Source organism: Macaca fascicularis, chromosome X (assembly GCF_037993035.2).
Source record: "Macaca fascicularis isolate 582-1 chromosome X, T2T-MFA8v1.1".
Classification (NCBI taxonomy): domain Eukaryota; kingdom Metazoa; phylum Chordata; class Mammalia; order Primates; family Cercopithecidae; genus Macaca; species Macaca fascicularis.
Window position 1 is genome coordinate 115,320,069 of NC_088395.1, and position 21,932 is coordinate 115,342,000.

Sequence of the window (21,932 nt, forward strand, 5' to 3'; positions counted from 1 at the left end):
CACCTGGTAATATTCTTCCAAGCAGTCATGGGAGGTGCTTAACTACTGTGCAATTAGGCATCTTTTACCTGACAAGTCTTCTGAACAGGTTTTATGTTACAAAGAAATAGTAGTACCCCTTCACATTCTACAGCAAACATTTGGTTACCATATATGAGTCTAGGAGAGTGGGGGAGCTCAAGTTCTGCTTATGCACTCTTGAATGTAATCCTTCCTGCCAGTGAGTTCTGATGATTTGTCTAAGCAGCCACAGACTACGGCTACTGTTCCAGGAATTCAAATCCCATTAAGATGTAAACCCCCAAAGGGGTATACAAAATCAGATGGACTGAGAAGCACAGGTGTGCCTATTTGTCTTTGAGGGGCTGTTTGGATGAATAAAGTATATTTGGACTATGCCCTGACAAATATAGATTGCCCCCTTGAAGTGAGGATTAAAGTTTATGTATATATACATATGTATATATGGGTATGTAAATATACACTGATCCTAAAATGGTCGCTGTTGTAGATAGTTTCTAACAGTTTCTAATAATAAAGGCAGTCTAATTACACCTTCCTATTGTGACATAGATATTGTTTTACAAAATACCCCCTAGGTGCATCAAGTGAAGTCAAGCTTTACAATAAACTATTGTCTGTATATAGACAATCCATGTACCTTGTAGATTTTGCACACCATTTGTGACTTGCTTTCCTATCCTGTGGCCCATGTGATCCCACAGATGCCGTCTTTGGACAGGCACTGGTCTCTAAGTCTTACTCTTACTGCCCTTCTGCATGGCAAGGGTGATTTGGTAAAGAAAGAATCAGGGGTAGGGGCCAATTATTTTTCTAGAGTTCTTTTAAACTTTTGGTTTCTAATAAGGCAGGCATTATAATTTGCTAATAAATTATTGATATTCAATCCATCTTTTCTTCTATATTCCATCAGTGCAAGCATACTTTCTTGTCTGTGACGAGTTTATTTTCCATGTACTCACAGTTGCCTTCCGAGTGGTTAAAAATAAGAAAATGAAAAGGGAGTCATTTAAAGGGCAAGAGTAAGTGTCAAGGGAAGGAGACAGAAAAAAAAAAAAAAAAAAAAAAAAGTAAATGATCACCTCAACCTCCTTGAGTAGTTGCTTCAATAAAGGATTCACTCATTATCCAAGGTCTGCATGAAAATTTAGGTAAGTCATTTTATAAATTGCTCTACACTAGTATCACCTCCACATTTGAAAAATCAAGAGTTGACTTTACTGACTCTATTGAAAAGCCTCATGTTTCTAGGCAAAGTACCTTTAACCCAAACCCTAAAATACCCCATTTGTTTCATTCTGAAAAATGCAGTCAATCCTACTACAAAGCAGGAAAATATATTTATAATAAAGTAGAGACAATAGTAATAAAAATGAATCTCCACAGGAATAATTTACATGAACACATTTATTGTGAGTAGCTCTATGGAAAGGCAAGTCAGATATATATAGATATACATATATATATAAACACTATACACAGTTGCAAAGTCATCTCCCAAAACCGCAAACGAGATGTTTACAAAGAAAAGAAAGTACAAGAGTATTTACAAAGGAAGACAAAGCCAAAGCAACTCAAAACATATCTGTGAAGCAGAAATAGCAGATGTAATTAGCTGGTGGAACTGTAAAGTTTCAGTTTTTAACGACCAAGTGACTATGCCTGATACCAAATTAAATGTAGAGGTCACAAAAAAAAAAAAAAAAAAGAAAATTCCATCATCGTTTTTTCTTAACAGCAGCATGAACTGATAGCTGGAAGGTAAGTGATATGTTGGTAAACATATTCCTTAAAGATTCTTCCAGCATAATACTGAATAAATTAATTGTCTGTAAACTAATAAATAATGACAAAAAGATTGCATTTGTTATGCAGTACCTGTGACTATGTGTACCTGTTACTATTTGTATAACACATACTACTGTGTATGAGGTTTCTCATTCATTTATTCAGCAACTGTTACATCTGTGCTGTACCCTCTTTACCCTGTCTGCTGGCAGCTTCTGAACCTAATATGCAAATAAAGTGATATAGCATTTTCCCCCAAGTAATCTTTTTTCCCACAATTCTGAACAATTATTACTTAACTTACTTGAAAATAAAATGGTGACAGAAGGCTTGAAAAAAGGCTGCCTAAAGAGCACGTTGTTATCATAATGAACAAAAGCCACACTGCGTTATTTGATTAGGTTGGAAAAAGAGAAGAGTCTGAAGGAACTGAAGAAGTTGATGCCCTAGCAGTGACCAGTAACTGGAACAATGACAGATCTCGTAGCCACATCCTCTCCTCAGCACAATTTACAAGGGGAAAAAAGAGCCCACCATCCCTTTGGTTGGTAGGCAAGGAAAAACAGAAGTCAGCTCGGTTCTTTGGAAAAGTTAGTTTAGCAACATGTACTATATAAGCTTGCTTGAAGATAGAAGTACACATTCAAAGACATCAAAACCAAGTAGTGAAAAACTTTAGATAAATATTACACTACTTCAAAGTTGCACATTAAATGCGAAGCAAATTTCATTTTAACAGTTCACACACAACAGGTACATCTACAATCACATGTACACAGGTACACAAAGGTGTACATAAACACGAATACGCACACACACTAGTGCTCACACACACACAGACACTCAAACACTCACACCCATCTGTGATATGATGAGGTTTGCCAATGATGGTACAGCAAGCCAAGATTTGTGTGCCACCACGAAACAAAGCTCTAAGCAAGCTTCAAGACCTTTGTACCTATTCTTGTGGTCACCACCTTGTTAGTGTCATGTTCTCAAAGGTCCAGGTTCCTAAAATCTTAATTCAGTTTACATCAGAGGCAAGCAAAAATAGAACGGGGAGGAGCTTGCTCTGATTTTTTTTTTTTAATTTGGTACATCTTATATTGGCTCAATATCCAGAAGGAAACAAGGCCTTATAAGAGGTTCCTTTTGGCTTAAGTTTTCATCAGAATATTGATAAGTAAACACTAATTTCTTGAATATGGGAAACTGATCTCTTTATAGTAGCCATGGGCATAGGAGGGAGAGTGTGCATTGGGGAAAATGGAGAAATAATAAGAAAAAGTAGAATAGAGGTTGAAAGTGGGGAGAGGCCCAGAGAAGCAGGGAGGGGCCTTGGGAATTGAAGAGCCTTGCTTCTTTTAGGAGGTAAATGTAGGTTTCACAATAAATGAAAAATAGTAGGTTTGGAAATACTCAGTCGATTTTCAGGCAGAACATCATAGTGTTGTATGTGAACAAATAGCTGTTTCTCAGTTCTGCCTTTAAAATGTTGGAAATGCTCAATCAGGGTATCAGTTTCATTGACATTTAACATGAGCAGAATATTGCAGTTTTGCTAATGAGCAAAACTTTAAATAATCCGCCCTTTAGTCCTGCCTGTAAAATATTGGTAATGTTCCATCAAGATATCAGTTCAGTTGACATTTAATTCATTGATCAAGAAATGTTTTGTGTGTGTAATACTCGGAAAAAAGATTCCAGATCATACCTACCTTCCCATTATGACAGCTTTTTTTTCTTTATGTGCTGGTTTAAAGGTTTTTCAACTTCAAAATTGAATCTAAATATTTTACATTATTAAAATTAGCATTGACCAAATTTATACATATTCTAAGTAACTTTTTTTAAAGAGGGAAAGAGTTATGAGATGCTCACTCATATAGTATCTGTTCCCTTTCAAAGGGACATATTGGGGAGGAATACCAGAAAACAAAAACAAAGCACAATGTAAATATTGTTAATTAGAAATCACTGGATCCATAAGCAGCAGTACGAATGATCTGCATTAATAGGATCATTCAATTGCCAGAGTCCACTTGTAGGCTTGTAGAAATTTGGGTTGCTTTCTACTCAGAAGCCTCTGAGTTTTCTTTCCTTTAGGCAGATCTGGAGTAGATGAAGATAAAATTCCATAAGCATCACTTTTCTTCTAAAATGTGTTTTTGCGGCAATATAATCACTCTAGGAAAAAGATGATAAAACAAAAGTTACTTGCAGAATTAATGTGGAGAGCTGTCACCCCCACCCTGTTTTAAAACAAAACAACACAACACAAAACAAAATCTAACTAGAAGTTTTTGAGAGATATATAGAGGAGACTGCCTGGGCATGGACATGGTTAATCAACTCTGCTGGCTGCCTGTGAGGAATATCAGCTGGGCAAAGACACAAGGGCAGTTATTCCTCTTGCCCCCAGGCTGCCACTCTGACATTTCTGGTGGACAGCATCTTTGCACGTGCGTGCACTGTTCTACTTTCTTCCAGTGGAGCCCACAAGTGAGCCAGGCATTGTGAAGAGAAACAGATTTTTTTCTTCTTCTTCTACATGTTTGACTATGCCTTCACCAGGTTATATGGCACAAGTCATAGGATTTAAGTACAGCCTTGGAGATGGTCTCTAGACTCAATCATTGAATTTCTTCTCATAGAACACAGTCATACCTGCAAAGGAGACTTGAAATTCCCATCTGTTTAATAAAAGAAAAAAGTTCCAGCATTATTCTCTTGGCTTTCTGCTTTTGAGTGGGTGCATAATGGGGAGTATGGCAGGGGCTGTGGATCAGATACACAGAAGAAGGTGCTGGACCAGGGAAGGGACAGGAATAAATGATCAGCAAATTGATTATAGGATGCCAGTGTTACCTTAAGATCAGGTCCCCACAAAGTACCAAGTATTCTATTTTATTTGAGACATCCTAAAAGAATCCATGGAAAACATCCTCCAGAGTGGGCTTCAAGTACAAGATTGTGTATTAAACTGGAAATATACATTTTAAGTATTCATTTTCTTATCAAAGGTTTTACAATTTTTTTAAAGAGATGAGGTCTCACTATGGTACCCAGGGTGAAGAGCAGTGGCATGATTATGGCTCACTGCAGCCCCACCCAGACTCCTGGGCTCCAGGATTTTAAAAATGTAACAAAGTTGCAGCTGGATAAAGCACTGAGTGGGAAGAGTACATTTCCCTCTTACTACTTGTGTCTCTTCATCAAGATTCAATGTATAGGTTTGTTCTTGCAGATTAGAAGGTTAAAAAAAATGCCAGCCATGGTGGCTCATGCCTATAATCCCAGCACTTTGGGAGGCCAAGGCAGGTGGATCCCTTGAAGCTAGGAATTCAAGAACAGCCTGGGCAACATGATGAAACCCTGTCACGCCACTGCACTCCAGCCTGGGTGACAGAGTGAGGCCCTGTCTCAAAAAAATGCCATAGATTAGTAAAGATATTAAGTTTTCCTGTCAGCCTTGGGTTTAGGAAATTTTACATTTTATGTATCTAGTTGTACACAGGAAGAAAGGAGTCTGTGATAACCACAGTTAACTGTGAGACTGCATATTAGTAACTGTTATTTGCTGCAGAATTAGGCTAGACCAGTATTACAGAGTGTTATCAGATATTAGCTACATTTTAAGATAGATATTTAAGGTTAGAAAGGTATTTCACCTAGTTTAGTTTACTATTTTGTTTTAGTACCAAAAATATCTTCATGTGTCCATATATAGCACATTGCATGTGCTTTAAAAGGGACTTCTTGCTGTCTTATATGATACACTGGATTTCATATATATTTTTCCAGAAACCTGCAAATTAAGCTCCATATAACTACCCTATTGGCATTATACTAAGATTAGGAACATTTGCTGTTATTGGAGTTGTTTTTCTTTCTTTTTTCCCTTTTTTAAATGACAGAATCTCTACTAAAATTTGATTCATATTGCCATTGCTTTCCTATAACACCTACACCAGCATTAAGTGAATGCTTGATAACTTAATAAAAAGTGACAAATAATTGTGTAATTTCATGTTTACTTTACAAAATACATTTGTCAATTCTTGATTAACTATGCTAGTAGAAAGGAATAATGCTATCCAAAACAGGATAATCCCAAAATAATTTAACTTGCTTTTGAGATGCATTATGGGAACCTGAGCCACAGATTTGCCTTTATAATCCTATTTTACTTAGGCCAATATTAAAATGAGTTTACATTCCCCGGGCACATTCCAAAGAACAGCGTAAGGAAGCAACTCAGAAGCTTGCTGGGTGGCAAAGGAAAGCAATTCCAGATTAAAACTTGATTGTGAACAGTCTGCAAAATGAATATTAAAGGGCTAACAGTCATACCTTAGATTTGTCTCCCGTTCATTTTTATGTGATTTCATCATCAGAAAGGTAAATGGTGATGCTTTTAATAATGTGGTCTGTTTTGGATGTATTATTCCCATTTGATACTGACAGGTTATAAATACTTACCTTATTGTATATTCTTATTTTCCCAATTAATCAAAGGTCTTTTAAACAACAAGTTAATTTCACCCCTTTTAATGGGTGGTATACTCTTCAAGTAATTTATCTCCATAAGACAGAAAATCTCAGTGGATTCTGATGAGTCAAAATATTTCCCTACTCCTCCTACCAAAATCTGGCAGGGAACATTTTTTTCTCAAAAACAAATGAAGTCAACTTTTCTGTTTCAAGTTATATAATGATATAAATCTGAACATTACTCTTTAACATGCTAATAACGCACAGATGACTTCAATATCCCTGGAAATTTGTAGGGCGAGCCAAGAAGGCAGTTCCTCCAGGGTATTTCAGACCTCTTTATATGAATCGTAAATATGCCTCTACTACATTTTGAAGTCCGAAAGAGCAGTATTTCCTCTGCTCAGAGAAAGGTGAACCTATAACAATATATTGTTATTCTCTCATTCTCTTTTCTCCTTCTGCAACCTTATTCTCTTAGTTATCTTTTCAACTCCAATTTTCCTAGAGCTCAAAAATGGTTTTCAAGGGTTTTTGCAAATTTCTCACTCTGTTCATTAGACAACATGCTATCCCTGCATCCCTGCAATCAACTGGAGCTCACATAAGCAGGGGCAAGCAAGTAAAGCACAAAAAAAAAAAAAAAAAAAAAAAAAAAAAAAAAAAAAAGGAAGCAAATAAAGATAAATTGAAGCATACATGCCAAAGATGAATGTATAATAATGCAATTATATTACTTAGCTTAGCATTGTCTCTGGAGTATACGTAGGTGTTTGTTTGTTTGTTTTTCCTCAATAGGAACAGATCATCATACTTTTCTGTGCCCTGTGATTGTAGTGGAGGATGATTCTCTAGGACTTGATAAAATTAAGTGCTATTTATTGCTCAAGGCTAAAAATTACTAATAATCGCAGCTAGTCTTCACAACAACAATTATACCAGACTATTATCTCCTTCATAGATCAGATGATGAAACACCTTTGTTCCCACAATGGCAAGAGTTTTGGGACAGAATGGTCAAAGGAATCTGTAAGGGAAATGTATGACACTTGTAAACCCCTAGCTCCTCAAAGGTCAGCTCACTCGTTTCACATCTGCGCCTTGTTAGCAGGCCCTGGGCCACTTATGCATGTGCATATTCCAGTCTTGAGTATCTGGATACAAACTCTATGGAGATCAGCTACAGGATTTTCATGGTAGGTCAGCTTCTCCACTACCTCCCAACACACACATGGGACACTTCACTCTGCTGCCCAGTTACTGCCAACTTAAAGAATGCAAGTTACTAGAATTCTAATATAGGCCGTTTCAAATTTACAAAACATATTTCAAGGTCACTGTTTAGTTGAAACTCAGAATAAATTATCTTATAGAAACAATGTCATAAATTAATGGTGGACAGGTTCATAGCTTTGTCTAGATATGCCTATATTTAACCTATGCAGCTCTTGAACTAACAGAGAACTATTTTGACTATACCCAGTCATCATTTCTGAGGGAAGATGTATATGAAGTTTCAGTTTGAGACTCCAGGAATATATGTCTTCCAGCCATGGCAATAGGAATTTTGTCCCCCAAACTCAACCAGCTGGAATAGTCGAAGGCAGGGTGACAGTGGAAGGGAAACTATGGTAAAAGCTGCAGCAACAATAAGGACTTCATCATGGAGGTGAGTGGGGGCACAGGACTTTAAGTGCGAGGACAAGGTTGGTATGCTTTCAAGACTGGGGGCATAACACTTTAAAAAGCAAGAGTAAAAATCACAGTTGTTGGTCAGACTTTCAAGGGCCCCATAGGTACACATGTGAGCAATTTTCAAGACCGTGAGATAGAAACTTCACTGATATTCTCTCTAAGTTTCAAGTCTATAAGTAGGAAATTATTAATCATAGAAAGAAAAATTATATAAATTGTCAAAACTAGCTAAAGTGACTACAATTTACAGGGAGCTAGATATTTGGTAAATCCAGAAGGTGTGGCTAGCATCACACATATTGTGATCAATCCAACCATGAAAATAGCTTTAAACATCAGCCCAGCTGCTTCTGTGCCAAGTGACAGTAGGGCAGGCAGCACAGCCTTGGATCTGTGCAACAAGGATCCCCACAAGGAAGGTTGCCTCTGCAAGCTAAGTGCAAGAAGCCTGTGTACTGGGAGTGATCAACATCTGGAGAAGTAAGCCCTCTATGGGCCCTGCAGGACTCCCACAGTGGCCCTCTCCTTTTCAGCCAGCGAAAGAACAGGAAAGGGCATGTTTGCCCGAATTTAAGGGCACAAGTTTGGCAAAGGGCACATGAGGGTAAGACTCACAGAACACAACCAATGTAACCCTAACCAATAAGAAAGAGGTATCAGGAAGCTAAGAGAAAATAGCAGTAACTTTCTCATTCACTTAATAAGTATTTGAGTACGTTTTCCATTCTAAAAAGAATTAATTATTCAGCCAGAAGTTGAAAGGTACCCTCTAAATATGCAAATCTAAAATAGTATATAATTTACACTAGAAACATCTTTAAACATTCCTATTTCTCAAGTGTTGAATCTACTTTTCCAAAATAAGGTGGAAATGTGAGACCTGTAGCTACATTACCAATAATCAATGCAGAATTGCTAGAGAATATATTTTAAGTTCATATGGCAAGCACATTTTTCTTGGCAATTTTATCAATAGCTTTAAAATCAGCAATGTAATGGTTATGGCAAAAACTCAGTGCATTGTGATGTATTTATTTCATTATTATAAAAAGCAGTGTTTTAAATTTCTCATTTCTCATTCAAGACCAAGCAACATTTTCTAGTAAACGATCCTCACTATCTAAGAGTCTGGCAGCACCTCTTAGAGAAAATATACTGAAGGTTTTAATTAAGCATTTTACAAAAGCTATTTTCCAATACTGCCAATAAAACGTCTGGGCTATTTTTACATAATCTTAAAGCCTTAAAAAAGGTGCTAAATCAAAATGAACTTAATTGTAAACAGGGATTTTTATGTCCCAAGGAGAGAGTTTGATTTTCAAGGCTTCTAAAATCTACTTGCCTGACTGCCAAAAGCAAGTTTACTTTTTAAACAAATGAAGAACGTCTATTGCTACACTGCTTATTCTTCCACCTGTCTTACTTTATCCTGTTTTGCCTACTGTGCTGGTTTAGATTAGAATACCAAACTTTATAATGAAGGAAGAAATTAAATGAAAAGACTTTTTGCTATAACTCCCAAATGTCAATGAATTATTAGGAAAATCAAAGAAATCTAACTTCTAAAGAAATGAGCATTAATGAAAATTTACTGAATGCACCCTCAATTTACTTTCTTTCCTTTCCATGTTTCTGTGGGATCTAAATAGATACACACACTATTTGTGTTTGGGCAGTAAAGATTAACCAACTCCTCCCCAGATCAGATTTAAAACATTCAATTCCAGCACAAGTCAAATTCTTTTATTCTAAAAGCCAGGGCAAACAGTTCAATGTAATAAAATTACCCAAGTCCTGGAAGGTAGTCCACGGTTATAATGCTCTGAATGAATTACTTTCAACAAAATTTGCTACTATCAAGTGAAAGCAAACTTGTAATTTTTTCCTAATCATTACCCATGTAATAATCTGTCACCAATGGGAAAATAACAGACTACACACCTGATTAAAGGGAAGTGTCATGTGTTGGGTGGAGCACTGGACTTGAAATCAGATGTATGAGTTAGATTTTCAGCTCTGCCACTTACCTTTTTGATCTCAGGAAAATTCTCAACATGGGCTTCATTTCCAGTACTTACCGTCCATCAGTAAAATAATGAATGTGAATGTGCTTTGAAAACTATAAGGCAATCTGCAACTGGAAAGCATTTCCTCAATCAACAATTTGACAATTTAACAATAAACCCTTTGAAATCACATAAACTATTCCTTAGTTCTCCCTACACTCGTCAGCCACATCTATTCCCACAGGAATTTTTTTTTTTTTTTGGTCACTCTGAGAAGCCTGAGTTTGTTCCCAAAACAGGGGATTAGGGAGAGAAAAAGAAAGTAAGAGATCTTGTTTGAATTTTTATACATGTATGATATTCTGGTGTGCTTAATTAAAGTTCTGGTGCTTGTTTGAAGTAGGTATTTTGCTAGTAGTTGAAATTTTTACCCTGAAAACATCACTCTTAGAATGAATGCAAATGAATAATGATTGTGAACAACTTTAGTTAACTTTAATTAAATGAGGTCCTCTTTAATTGTTACAGGTCAAATACCTCATTAGTCCAAACACTGTCCAATTTTGAGGGGTTGAATATTACCTAAAATAAGTGATCCATCAATGGTAGCCGGGAAATTTCTGCTATATGGAAATTTTATTATAATAAATTATAATTAAGTTCAATGGAATAAAAACAATGTGCTCTTAGTGCCTATAACTGATAGCAACAAGTTTGGCAGTAGTACACTCAAAAAAAGCATAAGATTGCTTCATGGTGATAACAGTGTCTAACACGCAAAAATTAATTAATTACTAAAGTTTTTTTTTTTTGCTTTTTAATACCAAGTGCCCATCATAACATTACTAACTTGGCTGACCGGTTCTCTCACAACTCCTAGAGCTGCCCTTTTATATCCTCCCAACTCTTGAATAAAAAACCGGGAAAATGTTCACCTCAAGTCATTTTGAACTATGAATTCTCTATCAGGTAAGGTAGAAAAAGAAGCAAATAGTCATACATAGGTTAACAGTCAAACTAAACTACATAAGAAACAACATTCTTCTCCTAAATGCTAATGCCTATGACCTATGTGTTTAAAATGTGAAGACTTCATCTTCAATAAATGATTAAAAAGTATTTCATTTATTAATACAGTCATGTCTAAGGTTATACTTCTGGGTGTTTCTTTCTAATCAACTTAAGTAAATTCCCTTAAGGCATTTACTTATATGCAATGTGACTGCAGGTAAATGGAATTATATACTAAATTTGTGTTACATGAGAACAGCTGTCTCACAGATTTATAGTCTCACTTAAATGGTAATCTATAAAGATCCCAACTCTGAACAATAATGTAAAGTATTTTAAATGCAAGTAAAGACTAACTGAAAAGTGAGCTTTTCAGATGGAGAATCTTAATTTAGGTTTGTTTTTCTAAATGTAATAATAACAGTAGCAACAATAACAATGGCAATAGCTATAAAATAATTCATGTATAGTACTTACTGTATGCCAGGCACTATTCTAAGCACTTGCCATCAATTAAAATGACTTTTTGAAATACATAACTTCTAACAAAGACGGTATTTGTTCCTCTGTCAAAGCGTTATGTTTTTGTTTCCTAACACGATTGTTTTTGTTTTAATGTTAGACAGGAAAATAGAGATCAGGAATGAGTGAAAATTATTCTACAGCTTTATGATTTAAAAAAAGGATCAGAATCATTCAGCTTGTTCTTAACACTTCACAGACAACATTCTACCATACAATTTACATTAAAATGGTAACCAAAGTCATTTCCTACAATGGTTTGTTTCACCACCATCAACACCACTACCACCACCACCACCACCCCCCCCAACCCCCACCATTCCTTTCATGTATTTCAGCAAATTATGTGCAGGAATCACTTTCAAGACTAATTATTTTGCAAGAAACTAAATCAGTTTAAACTGCCGAAATTTCACTTCAGTATTAACCCAATGACACTAAAAATATCTTACATTTGCAAAGTGCTTTAACATTCCAAAGTGCTTCCACGTTGATTCTCTTATTTCAACCTAAGTACCTGCCTCCCTGTGAGATAGAACTTCCTTGCTGTAGTCACTCAATAAAGCTAGGAATTTCCTCAATAAACAATGCATTTACAGAACGTTAAATCCCCAAAATAGCTACAAAGTCATAAATCAGTAATTTATGCTAAAATAATGATCATGGTGTCTAGGTATTCCTTGGAAGTCAGAATTTATTCGAGGAACAGTAAGATTTCACTATTTTAAATCCTAAACTTCTTAGACCTCTATGAAAACTGGTCCTTTTGAAAGTACTACAGGGACACAGGCAACTATGTATCATCTACATCAAAAGTATAAATGGTGTCTTCAATAGTTAGACTCGAACAATAGCTTGAGATCAATTTTCAGGTATATTCTGCAGAATAAAGTAGATCTATTCTTGAAAATCTTATTATGGATTAAAGTCTTGGAAATGAAATTATATATTTTAAATGTACGATTATGGTAGCAGTGGTGATCATGTGTGTTTGTGTGTGTGTGTATGTGTGTGTGTTGGGGAGGGAACTCACAGTTTAAAAGAGGTCTGAATTGAATCTTTTGGCAAGCCAAAGCATCCTTTTGTTGTTTTAATGATCACTCTTTAATGTGTCCCTGCTGCAAATGTGAGTTTTTGTATGGCAAGTTTTCTATAGCAAGGAGAGAAAGGGGATGTGGGGGGGCTACACCTGCATTAAATAGGGAGCTTGTTAGGTGACTGTTGTGATCAGTCCCCGACTTGTTCTGCCTGATCAAGCACAGTGGGCAGAGATCCAATCACAAAAGCATTCCACAAAGCAAGCAAAGCAAAAATCTTCACTAAACTGACTACTGGAATGAAAACTGCCGAGGTCCATCCCTTCCCTTCACTGGGAAAGAAGCATATTCTACTAAAGAGGGAAGGCAGTTGAGACTATGGAGACATCATCTTCTGCAATCATCTCTTGAAAATGTTTCAAGACACACTGATGACAACACTGCACAATACTGTACACAGTAAAATTACTCTAAGTCTTGTTTCCAAGTCTGACAGCTCCTACTCTTTCTTACTTCTTCCTTTGGAAAAGTAGCCCTTTAAAAACTTCCACCATTCCAGGGTAAGCTGCCCCTGGAGTCAGGTCTTCCTCCAGCCTTATCTTGCTTTCCTTGATTTCCCATAAGATATACGAATTAAAAGTTTTAACTGCTTTTTAAGCCTTTGAAATAATATTCATATCCTTTATCAAGTTGTCACCACATCCTCTTTTGGAAGGGTGGGGGGTTAAAAGAAGAAAATGAGGCACAGCAAATGTGACTTGCCTGTCATTACTAGTGACAGAGAAAAGGAACACTCAAGGTTTCTGGAATTTATCCTGTGTAAAAACAAAAAGAAAATCAACACACAAACATATTCCCGAGCCAAATACTGTCTTCTTTTAATCACCTCTTGGTTTGGATTGTTTATGTTTTGTTCTCCCCAGACATTCACGTTAACAATTGAGATTTAACTTTCTTGGTAAATCACAACAAACTAGCATAACAATGACTGCTCTTTAAAAAGTAACTTTCGGAGGAGAAAAATATCCTCCCCAAACACAAATAGTTGATTGTTACTGCTTAATAGTCTGTGCTCTTATTAAATTCCCACACTTAAATATGGGCATTTGCAGAAGAGCAACTTTTAATTGTTGATTTGAAAATTAGTTGGTGGAACCCAATTTACGACACCTGCTTTACATTATCATTAAATGATGAGGAAGGATGTTTGAAAGTATCCTTATGTTATATGTCTGCGTTTTAACTACTCCTAAAAAAGTAGAACCAATGTTTAAATGATAATCAGTTCTGTCCAGATAAAGAAATTGATTAGATAAAAACAAATTTTTGCAAAGATCAAAAAGGCATTGTGTGAATAATTAAAACTGAATTCTATCCTCCATGTCGAATAGCACCAGTTAATGAAATATTATCCCTAACACTGTAGACTGTAGCACATCGAATCATTAGACAATGACCATTCTCTTTAGGGAAATTAATTCTAAAATTACCGACCTCTTTTGGGAGAGTCGAACTGGTTATCAGGTCTGGTAAAATCCATTCTCACGTAAGTGTCGTCGTCGTCGTCAGTATCTTCTCTCTCCGGGGGTCTTGGCACCCGGCGACTGCGAGGTGGTGGTTCGGGAGCAGCAGCTGCAGCGGCAGCCCCGCCAGCCTGGTTCTCACCTCTAGCAAGGTTTGCAGATGGGTTGTGGGCTCCGGGGTTCGAGCCACCGGCAACGTCTTGGGCTCCCCTTACTGCTTCGGTATCAGCAGCATTAGCAACAGGTTGAAACCAGCGGGCAGAGGCGGAGTCAAATCCAGCAGCGGCGGCTGCTGCGCCGATGCCCCGGGCTACGGCGAGCGCGGAGGCCGCAGCTACAACTTGGCTGACCGCTAAAGTCGGCTCTGCAGCCGAAGTAACCGCCGGGACTGAGGATGGGGAAAGGTCTCTCTCGAGGCTGTCTGTTGGAAAAGCAGAGACAGCGGCTCTGGCTGCTGCAAAGAAACTTTGAGAACGACTTTGTGGGCGTCTTCTCTCCTGCTCTTCCTCCTGCAGCAGCCTAGCTACAGGTGGTGGTTCAGAACATCGGCTGGGGGAGAGAGAAATATCCATACAGCACTCAGAAAATGGGTCGACCACATAGATTCGACCTGTTTCAGCATCGTAGCGAATGGCACTGTCAGCAAGAGGCATGACTGGTGTCATTGCTGAGTTGAAAATTACTTCAATGTAGTCACCCTCTTCCTCATTAGCATTGCTACCTGTAGCACTCAGGGGAAGGGGAGGAAGTGGCCACCTAGCACTGTCCAGAGATAAGGGGTTGGCACGTGGTATAGCTCTGAAAAGATCGGAGAAGTCGTTTGCTGGATTTGGAAATAGTACTCCAAACTCAACATTCACATAATTAGAAAAGGCTGACTGTCTAGGGTCAGCAATTATGCCCCACGAACCTGGTAGTCCTTGAGTAGAGGGAGCTGGTGTATTGCTCTCTCTTTTAGCGAAGTCGATGTTGACGTAGTCAGGAGAGCTGTCAGCTTCTCTCTGTTCACGTGTGGGCTTTTGTGGTTTTGGCTTGATTTTATATCCTTTTGTAATAAAAGAAAGTCGGTTAGGTCTCTTAGCCTTATTCTTTAGGGACCCATCATCCCAAGGCTTTGAAGGTGATCCCCCATCTCCAGGCTTTGAGAATGATCCCTCACCTGAAGGCTTTGAAGCTGCATCTTTGGGGCCCCAGTTATAGGAGACTTCTTTGTCTAGGCCCCTCCCCAGGAACTTTCCAGGTAACATTGGCACATACTCACTGTTGTCACTCTGTCCCAAAGGTGAGCTCTGAAAAGGGTTTGGTAGAGAGAAGTAGGAGCTCCAACTTTTGGAGGAAGAGCCACCCTGAGGATTTCTGGGGTTTTTTGGAATTGCACCGGCTCCGGGAGCCATAAACATGTAGTCACTCTCACTGTCATTGTCCTTTGAGTCATCCTCTTTATTAGTATCAGGTGCTTTTGGAGGACTGGGAGCAGGTGGTGGGCTCACTCTGGGAAACATCATCATGTACCCTCCTGAATCTTCAAAAGGGGATCGAGAGTGGCGCTTTTTTGAAGCAGAGACATTTTGAGGAGCCATTGGCATATAATCACTGGAGCTTACAAGAGGGGCAGCCACCCCTGGCCTCATTGGCACGTATGGGTCATCCTCATCTTCATCAAAAGCTCTGGCTCTGTGGGGACCTCGAGCTGCACCTTCTGGGATCTCTGCATCTTTCACTTCTTTGGCTTCTTTGCGCTCTTTTGTGGCTCCTCTGTCAGCACAAAAATAAAGTCGGAATCTTCCCCCAGACTTCCCTTTTCCACCAGTTGCTCCAGCTGGTGGGGGCGGAGGAGGAGGTGGTGGAGGTGGTGGCATGTGCTGTTGCTTGCTTTGAGTTAATTTGCCAAAATAGGATCTTTTCTTCAGAGATTTTCCACGTTCACCATCAGCATCGGATCCTTTCCCACTTCCTGAGCCTTTGCCCCCTCCAGAGTTCTTGCCACCACCTGAGCCATGCCCACCTCCAGGTCTCTGGCCACCACCTGAACCTTGCCCACCTGCGGTGCTGTGGCCATCTCCAGAGCACTGGTTTCCTCCTGAGCCCTGGCCATTTGAGCCCTGGCCACCACTTGAGCCCTGACCACTTCGGGATCCCTGTCCCTCGCCTGAACACTGGTTTCCTCCCGAGCTATGGCTACTGGAGCCTTGGCCACTTGAGCCCTGGCCACCTCCTGAGCCCCGGCCATTTCCTGAGCCCCAATTGTTCATGGGCATGTAGTCGCCTCCGCTTCCTTCCTGATCTTCTTTGCCCTGGGGATTGCCTTCCTCCCCAGAGTTGCCAGAGCCAGAGCCAGACACTTCAGAAGACAGGCAAGCTCCATTGTTCGGGGCTTCTGCAGGGTGCGGGGGACGTGCTGGGCTGGGTGCTAAGCGGTGAAAAAAGCTGGCCGGCACTGAACTCGCTCTCCTTGACCTGCGCCCTCTGGGCAGGTGCAGTCTTCCTCGCCTGGAGTGGGGCACAGGCTCGCTGGGTGTTAGGAAACGCCTGGTGAAAAGCATCTCGTCTTCCCCGTCGCCGATGGCCCTGAGGTGGCAACACTGCTCAAAGCGGGACCTTCTGAGCCAGCCTCCCGGCTCGAGCGGCAGCAAGCCCAGGTGCCTCCTAGCGGACAGCAGGGTTAACAGGTGGGCGCCGATGCTGATGCTGTAGCTGCGGCAGCGGGCTCTGTATTCGTCTGCACACAAGGCTCTCATCTTCTCCAAAAACAGCTCATGCATGTTTTGGGCAACCACACAGTCATCGACCTGCATCCAGAGCTCTCCCGGACCGATGACGGTGGACCTGCCTACTTCCAAGAAGAAATACTGCTCCGAGTGTCCACAGCGACGGATGCTCAGGAGCTGGACGACCACGCTGGCCACTTCGGTGTTCAGTCTCACAAACACAACCTCCTCGTCGGTTAGACACAGCCGGAACACGCCGCTCAGCTCTTTTCTGTGCCCCAGCCCCCTGGGTTTGACTATTACCTGCCACACATCTTTATAGAAGGGTGGCTCCGCTGCCGCTGCCGCCGCCAGCGCGGCCGGCTCTCCGTCCGGCTGCGCGCGGAGCGTGCCGCAGCGGCGGCGCTTGCTCTCGAGGATGAGGCGGCTGAGCAGCAAGTACCAGCTTTCCTGCTCCGACTCGTTCTCGGCCACCATCGCGAAGTACTCGTCCTGGGTGAAAAGGGCAATGAGGTGTCGGTACCTTGCATCTGCTCTCTGGCTCACGGAAAAGCACTGGTATAGGATGATCACGCGTCGCGGTGGAATGAGCCGGGGGATCGCGGCGCCAGAGGCGGCCGCCGCTGCTGCAGCCGCCGCGGCGCGGACACTGTGCCGGAACTTCCTGGCATTTTCGTAGTATTCCAGGCGAGCTGGGGCGTCAGCAGTCTCGAGTTTGAGCACGAAGTAGCGCCTGTGCCCATGCTTCTGTTTCCGCAGGTAGCCGCGTTTGCAGACTTCCTCCCCGACGGGGAGGTCCTCCTCGTCGGACTCGGAGTCTGACCGGGAGCCAGTGGCCGTGGAGAGCCACATGGCTCCCGGACAAGACGACCCGGTCCCAATGAGTGCGGTCGGGGTTCCCGAGGAAAGAAGCGGGGTGGTCACCACTGCTGCTAGAGCTGCCGCTGCTGCCGCTGCTGCACCTCTTAGTCTTCTTGTCGCTTGGTCGCGAGTGAAGGAGCAACTCGCCATGGTGATGCACGATGGTTTTAAGGTGAGCGAGGAGGAGGGGGAATTCAGGAAAGGGAGGGTTGAGGGAAGAGGCTGTCTACCCCCGTTTGCCCGCCCCAGCCCCCTCCTGCCTTGGCCCGCGCCCCCGCCCACTCCACTCTAAGCGCACGACAGCGGGCAAAACAACACGTGACCGAAGCCTCACGCGGCGGCCGCTGCGGATCCTGCTACCGGCGCAATGGAGGGGCGCGAGCGGCCACCAGTAGAGGTGTGCAAGGGAGGAGGCGGCGGGCTTGGGAGGCGGAGCCACCTCCAGCTGTGCCAACACCCTCCCGGTGAATCTCCAGGCCTGTGGGCCAAGAGAGGACTAAGAGGAGGAGGCGGGGCTCTCTGGCCAAGCAGATTCTACCCGGGAGTCGAGGAAGGCATGAGCGGGCGGGAGAAGGCCTGGAGGGGCAGAGGAGAAAGCGGCCGGCTATCAGGGCTGGGAGAGGGCGCCACAGTCGGGGCCCCATTGGTGGGAGGTGGTGGGGGGGGCGCGGAGCGCAAGCAGTGCCGGCGGCGCCGGGGTGCAGAGCCCGCACAGTCGCCGGACGGTTTGTTTGTTTATTTGGGAAGCGGGAGCCAGGTGAAACTGTTGCAAGGCTCTGATTGGCTGGAATAGGAGCCAATGGGAGGGTCCGGCAAGAAGGCAGTCCCGAATTCATTAGTTTGGCGGGAGGGAGGGGTGAGAGGGGAGAGGGGGCGTGGCTGGGGTCCCAAAGTGGCTTCGCTGTCGGCTTGTGGCGCTCTCAGGCGGTAAACAACCTTACGCAAATAGCTGTTAATGGTGGTGGTAAACTCGTGCAAATCCCAGAGCCATGGTGACCCGGGACGGAGTCGGGTGCCCTGGTATTCCCTGTCAATCACATACATTCTCTGTTCCTGTCACAGTCTGGTTTATTCTTTCCAGTCGCTCACGGCGGCTGGTCGAGCTTCTTGGGAAAAAGTGTCGGCACCCCTTGAAAGCGGGTTGATGACCCGGGCGCTCAGACCCGCTTCCCACCGCGCTGCAGGCACTTCCGAGCCCGCTCCACCCCTGACGAAGCCCGCGACTCTAAGGCACACGAATAACCACGATGAATTCAAAATGAACATGATCTTTATTAATCAGAATGCACTTCTAGCCCACGAAACACAGGTTCCCTAAATACAGTGTTTCTGCCTATTTGATTAACGATGACTACGAAAGCACAAATTTGGGGGCCTGCAATGTATACAGCCATATTGGAAAAGATTGGACTCGATTCTTACTGAAATAACCAGTGTTGGGCTGTGAGGTATTTTTCTGTGGGAAATGCTTTGGAAGGTGCCTTTAAAAGAATCTCAAAATATTGCTTTCCTTTCCTTGAGCGAGACCGAAAAACTTTAGAAAAAGAAAAGCTCATACCTAGAACAAAGGACCACGCTGAATGCATATTCTAGAGCGCATTTCACATCCCTCGCGTCAACAAGAAGAAGGTGAGGAGCTTTGATGCATTTCAGTCTACAAGTTGACATCACAAAAGTAAGAGCTGCTGCCTCCCTAATTTCTGGAAAAACTGCCAGAGTGTAAGTGCAACCTCCTGAAGTCTCTCTCTCTCTCTCTCTCTCCCCCTTTCTCTCTCTCTCTCTCTCTCCCCCCCCGCCCCCCTCTCTCCCTCACCACCCCAGTTATTTCTTGACTAGAATTTTAGACTCCTCTCCCTCTCTCCCCCACCACCCCAGTTATTCCTTGACTAGGATTTCAGACTCTTAATGGTGGAGATGGGTCGTGAATTATCAAAGGAGTGACCACGTTTGCAAAGAGGAATGGAGGGACAGGAGGAAATAACAGCATTTCTCTCTGAAAGAATGGAATGTCAGTTCACCCTTGCTCTAGGGTTGATACGGCAAAGGGTACTATTTTATAAAATCCCACAGTAAACTAGGCAATGTGTATATCATAAAAATAAACCGTATCTCTGCCCTCTTAAGAATTTGCTCTCTGTTAGAAACAGAACACACGTATTTGAATAAATGGCTCCTTTTTGATGCTATAATTTAAGAGAAAGAAAAATTGGTTTTGGTTGTCCCCCAGATATTACAAACATTCAATAACATTCCCTCTGCTGCAAATGGTTTATAAGTGCAATATATTCACAGGTGCCGGAAGCAGCCGTGGTTTCGGAAGGGAGCTAGAGGCAGAACCAGAGTGGATGCTGAGAGCCCTGTCTGTGACTGTTACATATTTCAGCTGCGTAGTCACATACATACAAGATTCCCTGCATTTATAACCAAAATGATAACAAATGCTCTCATTTGGGATTTTGTTTGATAGTCATTAGGATATTTTATAAGTCTTTCCAAGCACAAGGTTCTTCTCTTTTTTTTTTTTAAAGAGAAATGTGACAAATAAGGCAACACATTTGAAAGTGCTTTGACTAATAACATGACATTGAAAATATCAAAATGAATATTAAAACAAATGGGAAAATACTGGAGATTTTTTAATCCTCATGTCCTTTTTCCTGTACATATAGAGTTTTTACAAAGAGCAGTAGGCTTACAATTTATATAATTTTGCATCCTGTTCTTTTCACTTAACATTATACAATATTTTCCCATATTATTATGCATCAGCCTAAATATCATTTAAAAGCAACATGTTATCCAACACAATTAATGTATATTAATGTAATTAATCATCTACTTTGGGGCATTTGTTTTCATTTTTTTCAGTATTGTAAATAACATGTCAATGAATATCTTGTATCTACAGCCTTTTAAAATTCCCATTGGGTAAAAACTGAGCACTGGAATTAGTAGGCTAAAAGATATGAATATTTAATACATTATTTTTCAAAAATATCATATTAGTTTACACTATCACCAGACTGATTGTCACTTTGGACATTCTTATTTTTAAAAAATCAGAGATAAGATGAGTGAAATGGTATTCCACTATTCTTTTTTTTTTTTTTTGAGATGGAGTCTTATCCTATCACCCAGGCTGAAGTGCAATGGCGTGATCTCAGCTCACTGCAACCTCGGCCTCCTGGGTTCAAGCAATTCTCCTGCCTCAGCCTCCCAAGTAGCTGGGATTACAGGTGCCCACCACCATGCTCAGCTACTTTTTGTATTTTTAGTAGAGAAGGGTTTTCACCATGTTGGCCAGACTGGTCTTGAACTCCTGACCTCGTGATCCACCTGCCTCAGCCTCCCAAAGTGCTGGGATTACAGGCCTGAGCCACCGTGCCCGGCCTGCACTATTCTTTCAATGTGCTTTTTTTTTTTTTTTTTTACTAGTGAGATGAAACATTTATATATATTTACTGACATTGTATTATTTCCTATAATGTGTTCTTTGTGTTGTCTATTGTATTCTTAGTATTTTCTTCTTATGTTTAACTTGTTTACATAATAAATACATTAAAACTCTGTGGTATTTGTTGCAAGTTTTTTTTTTTCCTACTCTGTTGACTTTAAAAATCACATTTAACCTGATTCTCTTCTGTTTTGAAAGATATGTAAATTTGGCACAATGTGGTTTGTAACACAGTTTGAAAGGGAGCTGTTGATACAAATGTCACCATGGTCACTTTTAAACTTCTTTTAAAAGATCTCATATATTTCAGCTTATATGCTCTTTTAAAAGGAGAAATGTTTCTTCTCTTGTCAACAAATTATAAGAGAGCATCTAAACTAGTTAAATTTTATCACTCTGAAATAATACTTTATGAGACATTTTCTATTTTAAGGGGAAATATCAAGCATTAATCAATGTGTTAAAAAAAAGTGTGAAAATAATTTCTAAACTATTACAGTGAAAGATGAACAGTGCTGATCATTTTGTACCAAGGGTATATTATTTGGCTGCAGCAAAGTGGAATTAGAGCTATAGTGAGATGCTTCACAGAGGAATTTTACTTTGTATATTTCCTACAGTGGAAGATAATCTGGCAAGCATGAGTACTTGTAAACAGGGAGAATGTCTGACTAGAACATTATTTTCTTCCTATAGGTCAACCAAGCCTTCTCAGTCCTAATGTTATCTCAACACTGAAGCTCTGTAGAGCAGACCAGCATTACTGAATTGTACCAGATGCTAGAGCTTGTCGGACATATATTTAAATTTTC

At 41.0% G+C, this 21,932-nt stretch overlaps 1 protein-coding gene and 1 long non-coding RNA gene across 2 annotated transcripts; one reads left to right on the forward strand and one right to left on the reverse strand.

Moving 5' to 3' along the window:
* Positions 1-1,412: 1,412 nt before the first annotated feature.
* On the reverse strand, positions 1,413-18,035 carry IRS4 (insulin receptor substrate 4). Its single transcript, XM_045383412.3, has 2 exons — positions 14,069-18,035; positions 1,413-3,996 (listed from the first exon to the last, which is right to left on the reverse strand). Exons 1-2 carry the CDS (start codon positions 17,814-17,816, stop codon positions 3,992-3,994), a joined length of 3,753 nt encoding a protein of 1,250 aa, XP_045239347.1. The 5' UTR covers positions 17,817-18,035; the 3' UTR covers positions 1,413-3,991.
* Positions 18,036-18,731: 696 nt separating this feature from the next.
* LOC135969319 (uncharacterized) lies at positions 18,732-21,233 on the forward strand. The gene is made up of 2 exons (XR_010584490.1): positions 18,732-19,385; positions 19,959-21,233. It is a non-coding gene; the product is annotated as an uncharacterized lncRNA (long non-coding RNA).
* The last annotated feature ends 699 nt before the right edge of the window (positions 21,234-21,932 follow it).

Bases quoted from the DNA above. Each gene is read 5' to 3' on its own strand.
- IRS4 (XM_045383412.3), bottom strand. From the start codon at position 17,816: ATGGCGAGTTGCTCCTTCACTCGCGACCAAGCGACAAGAAGACTAAGA.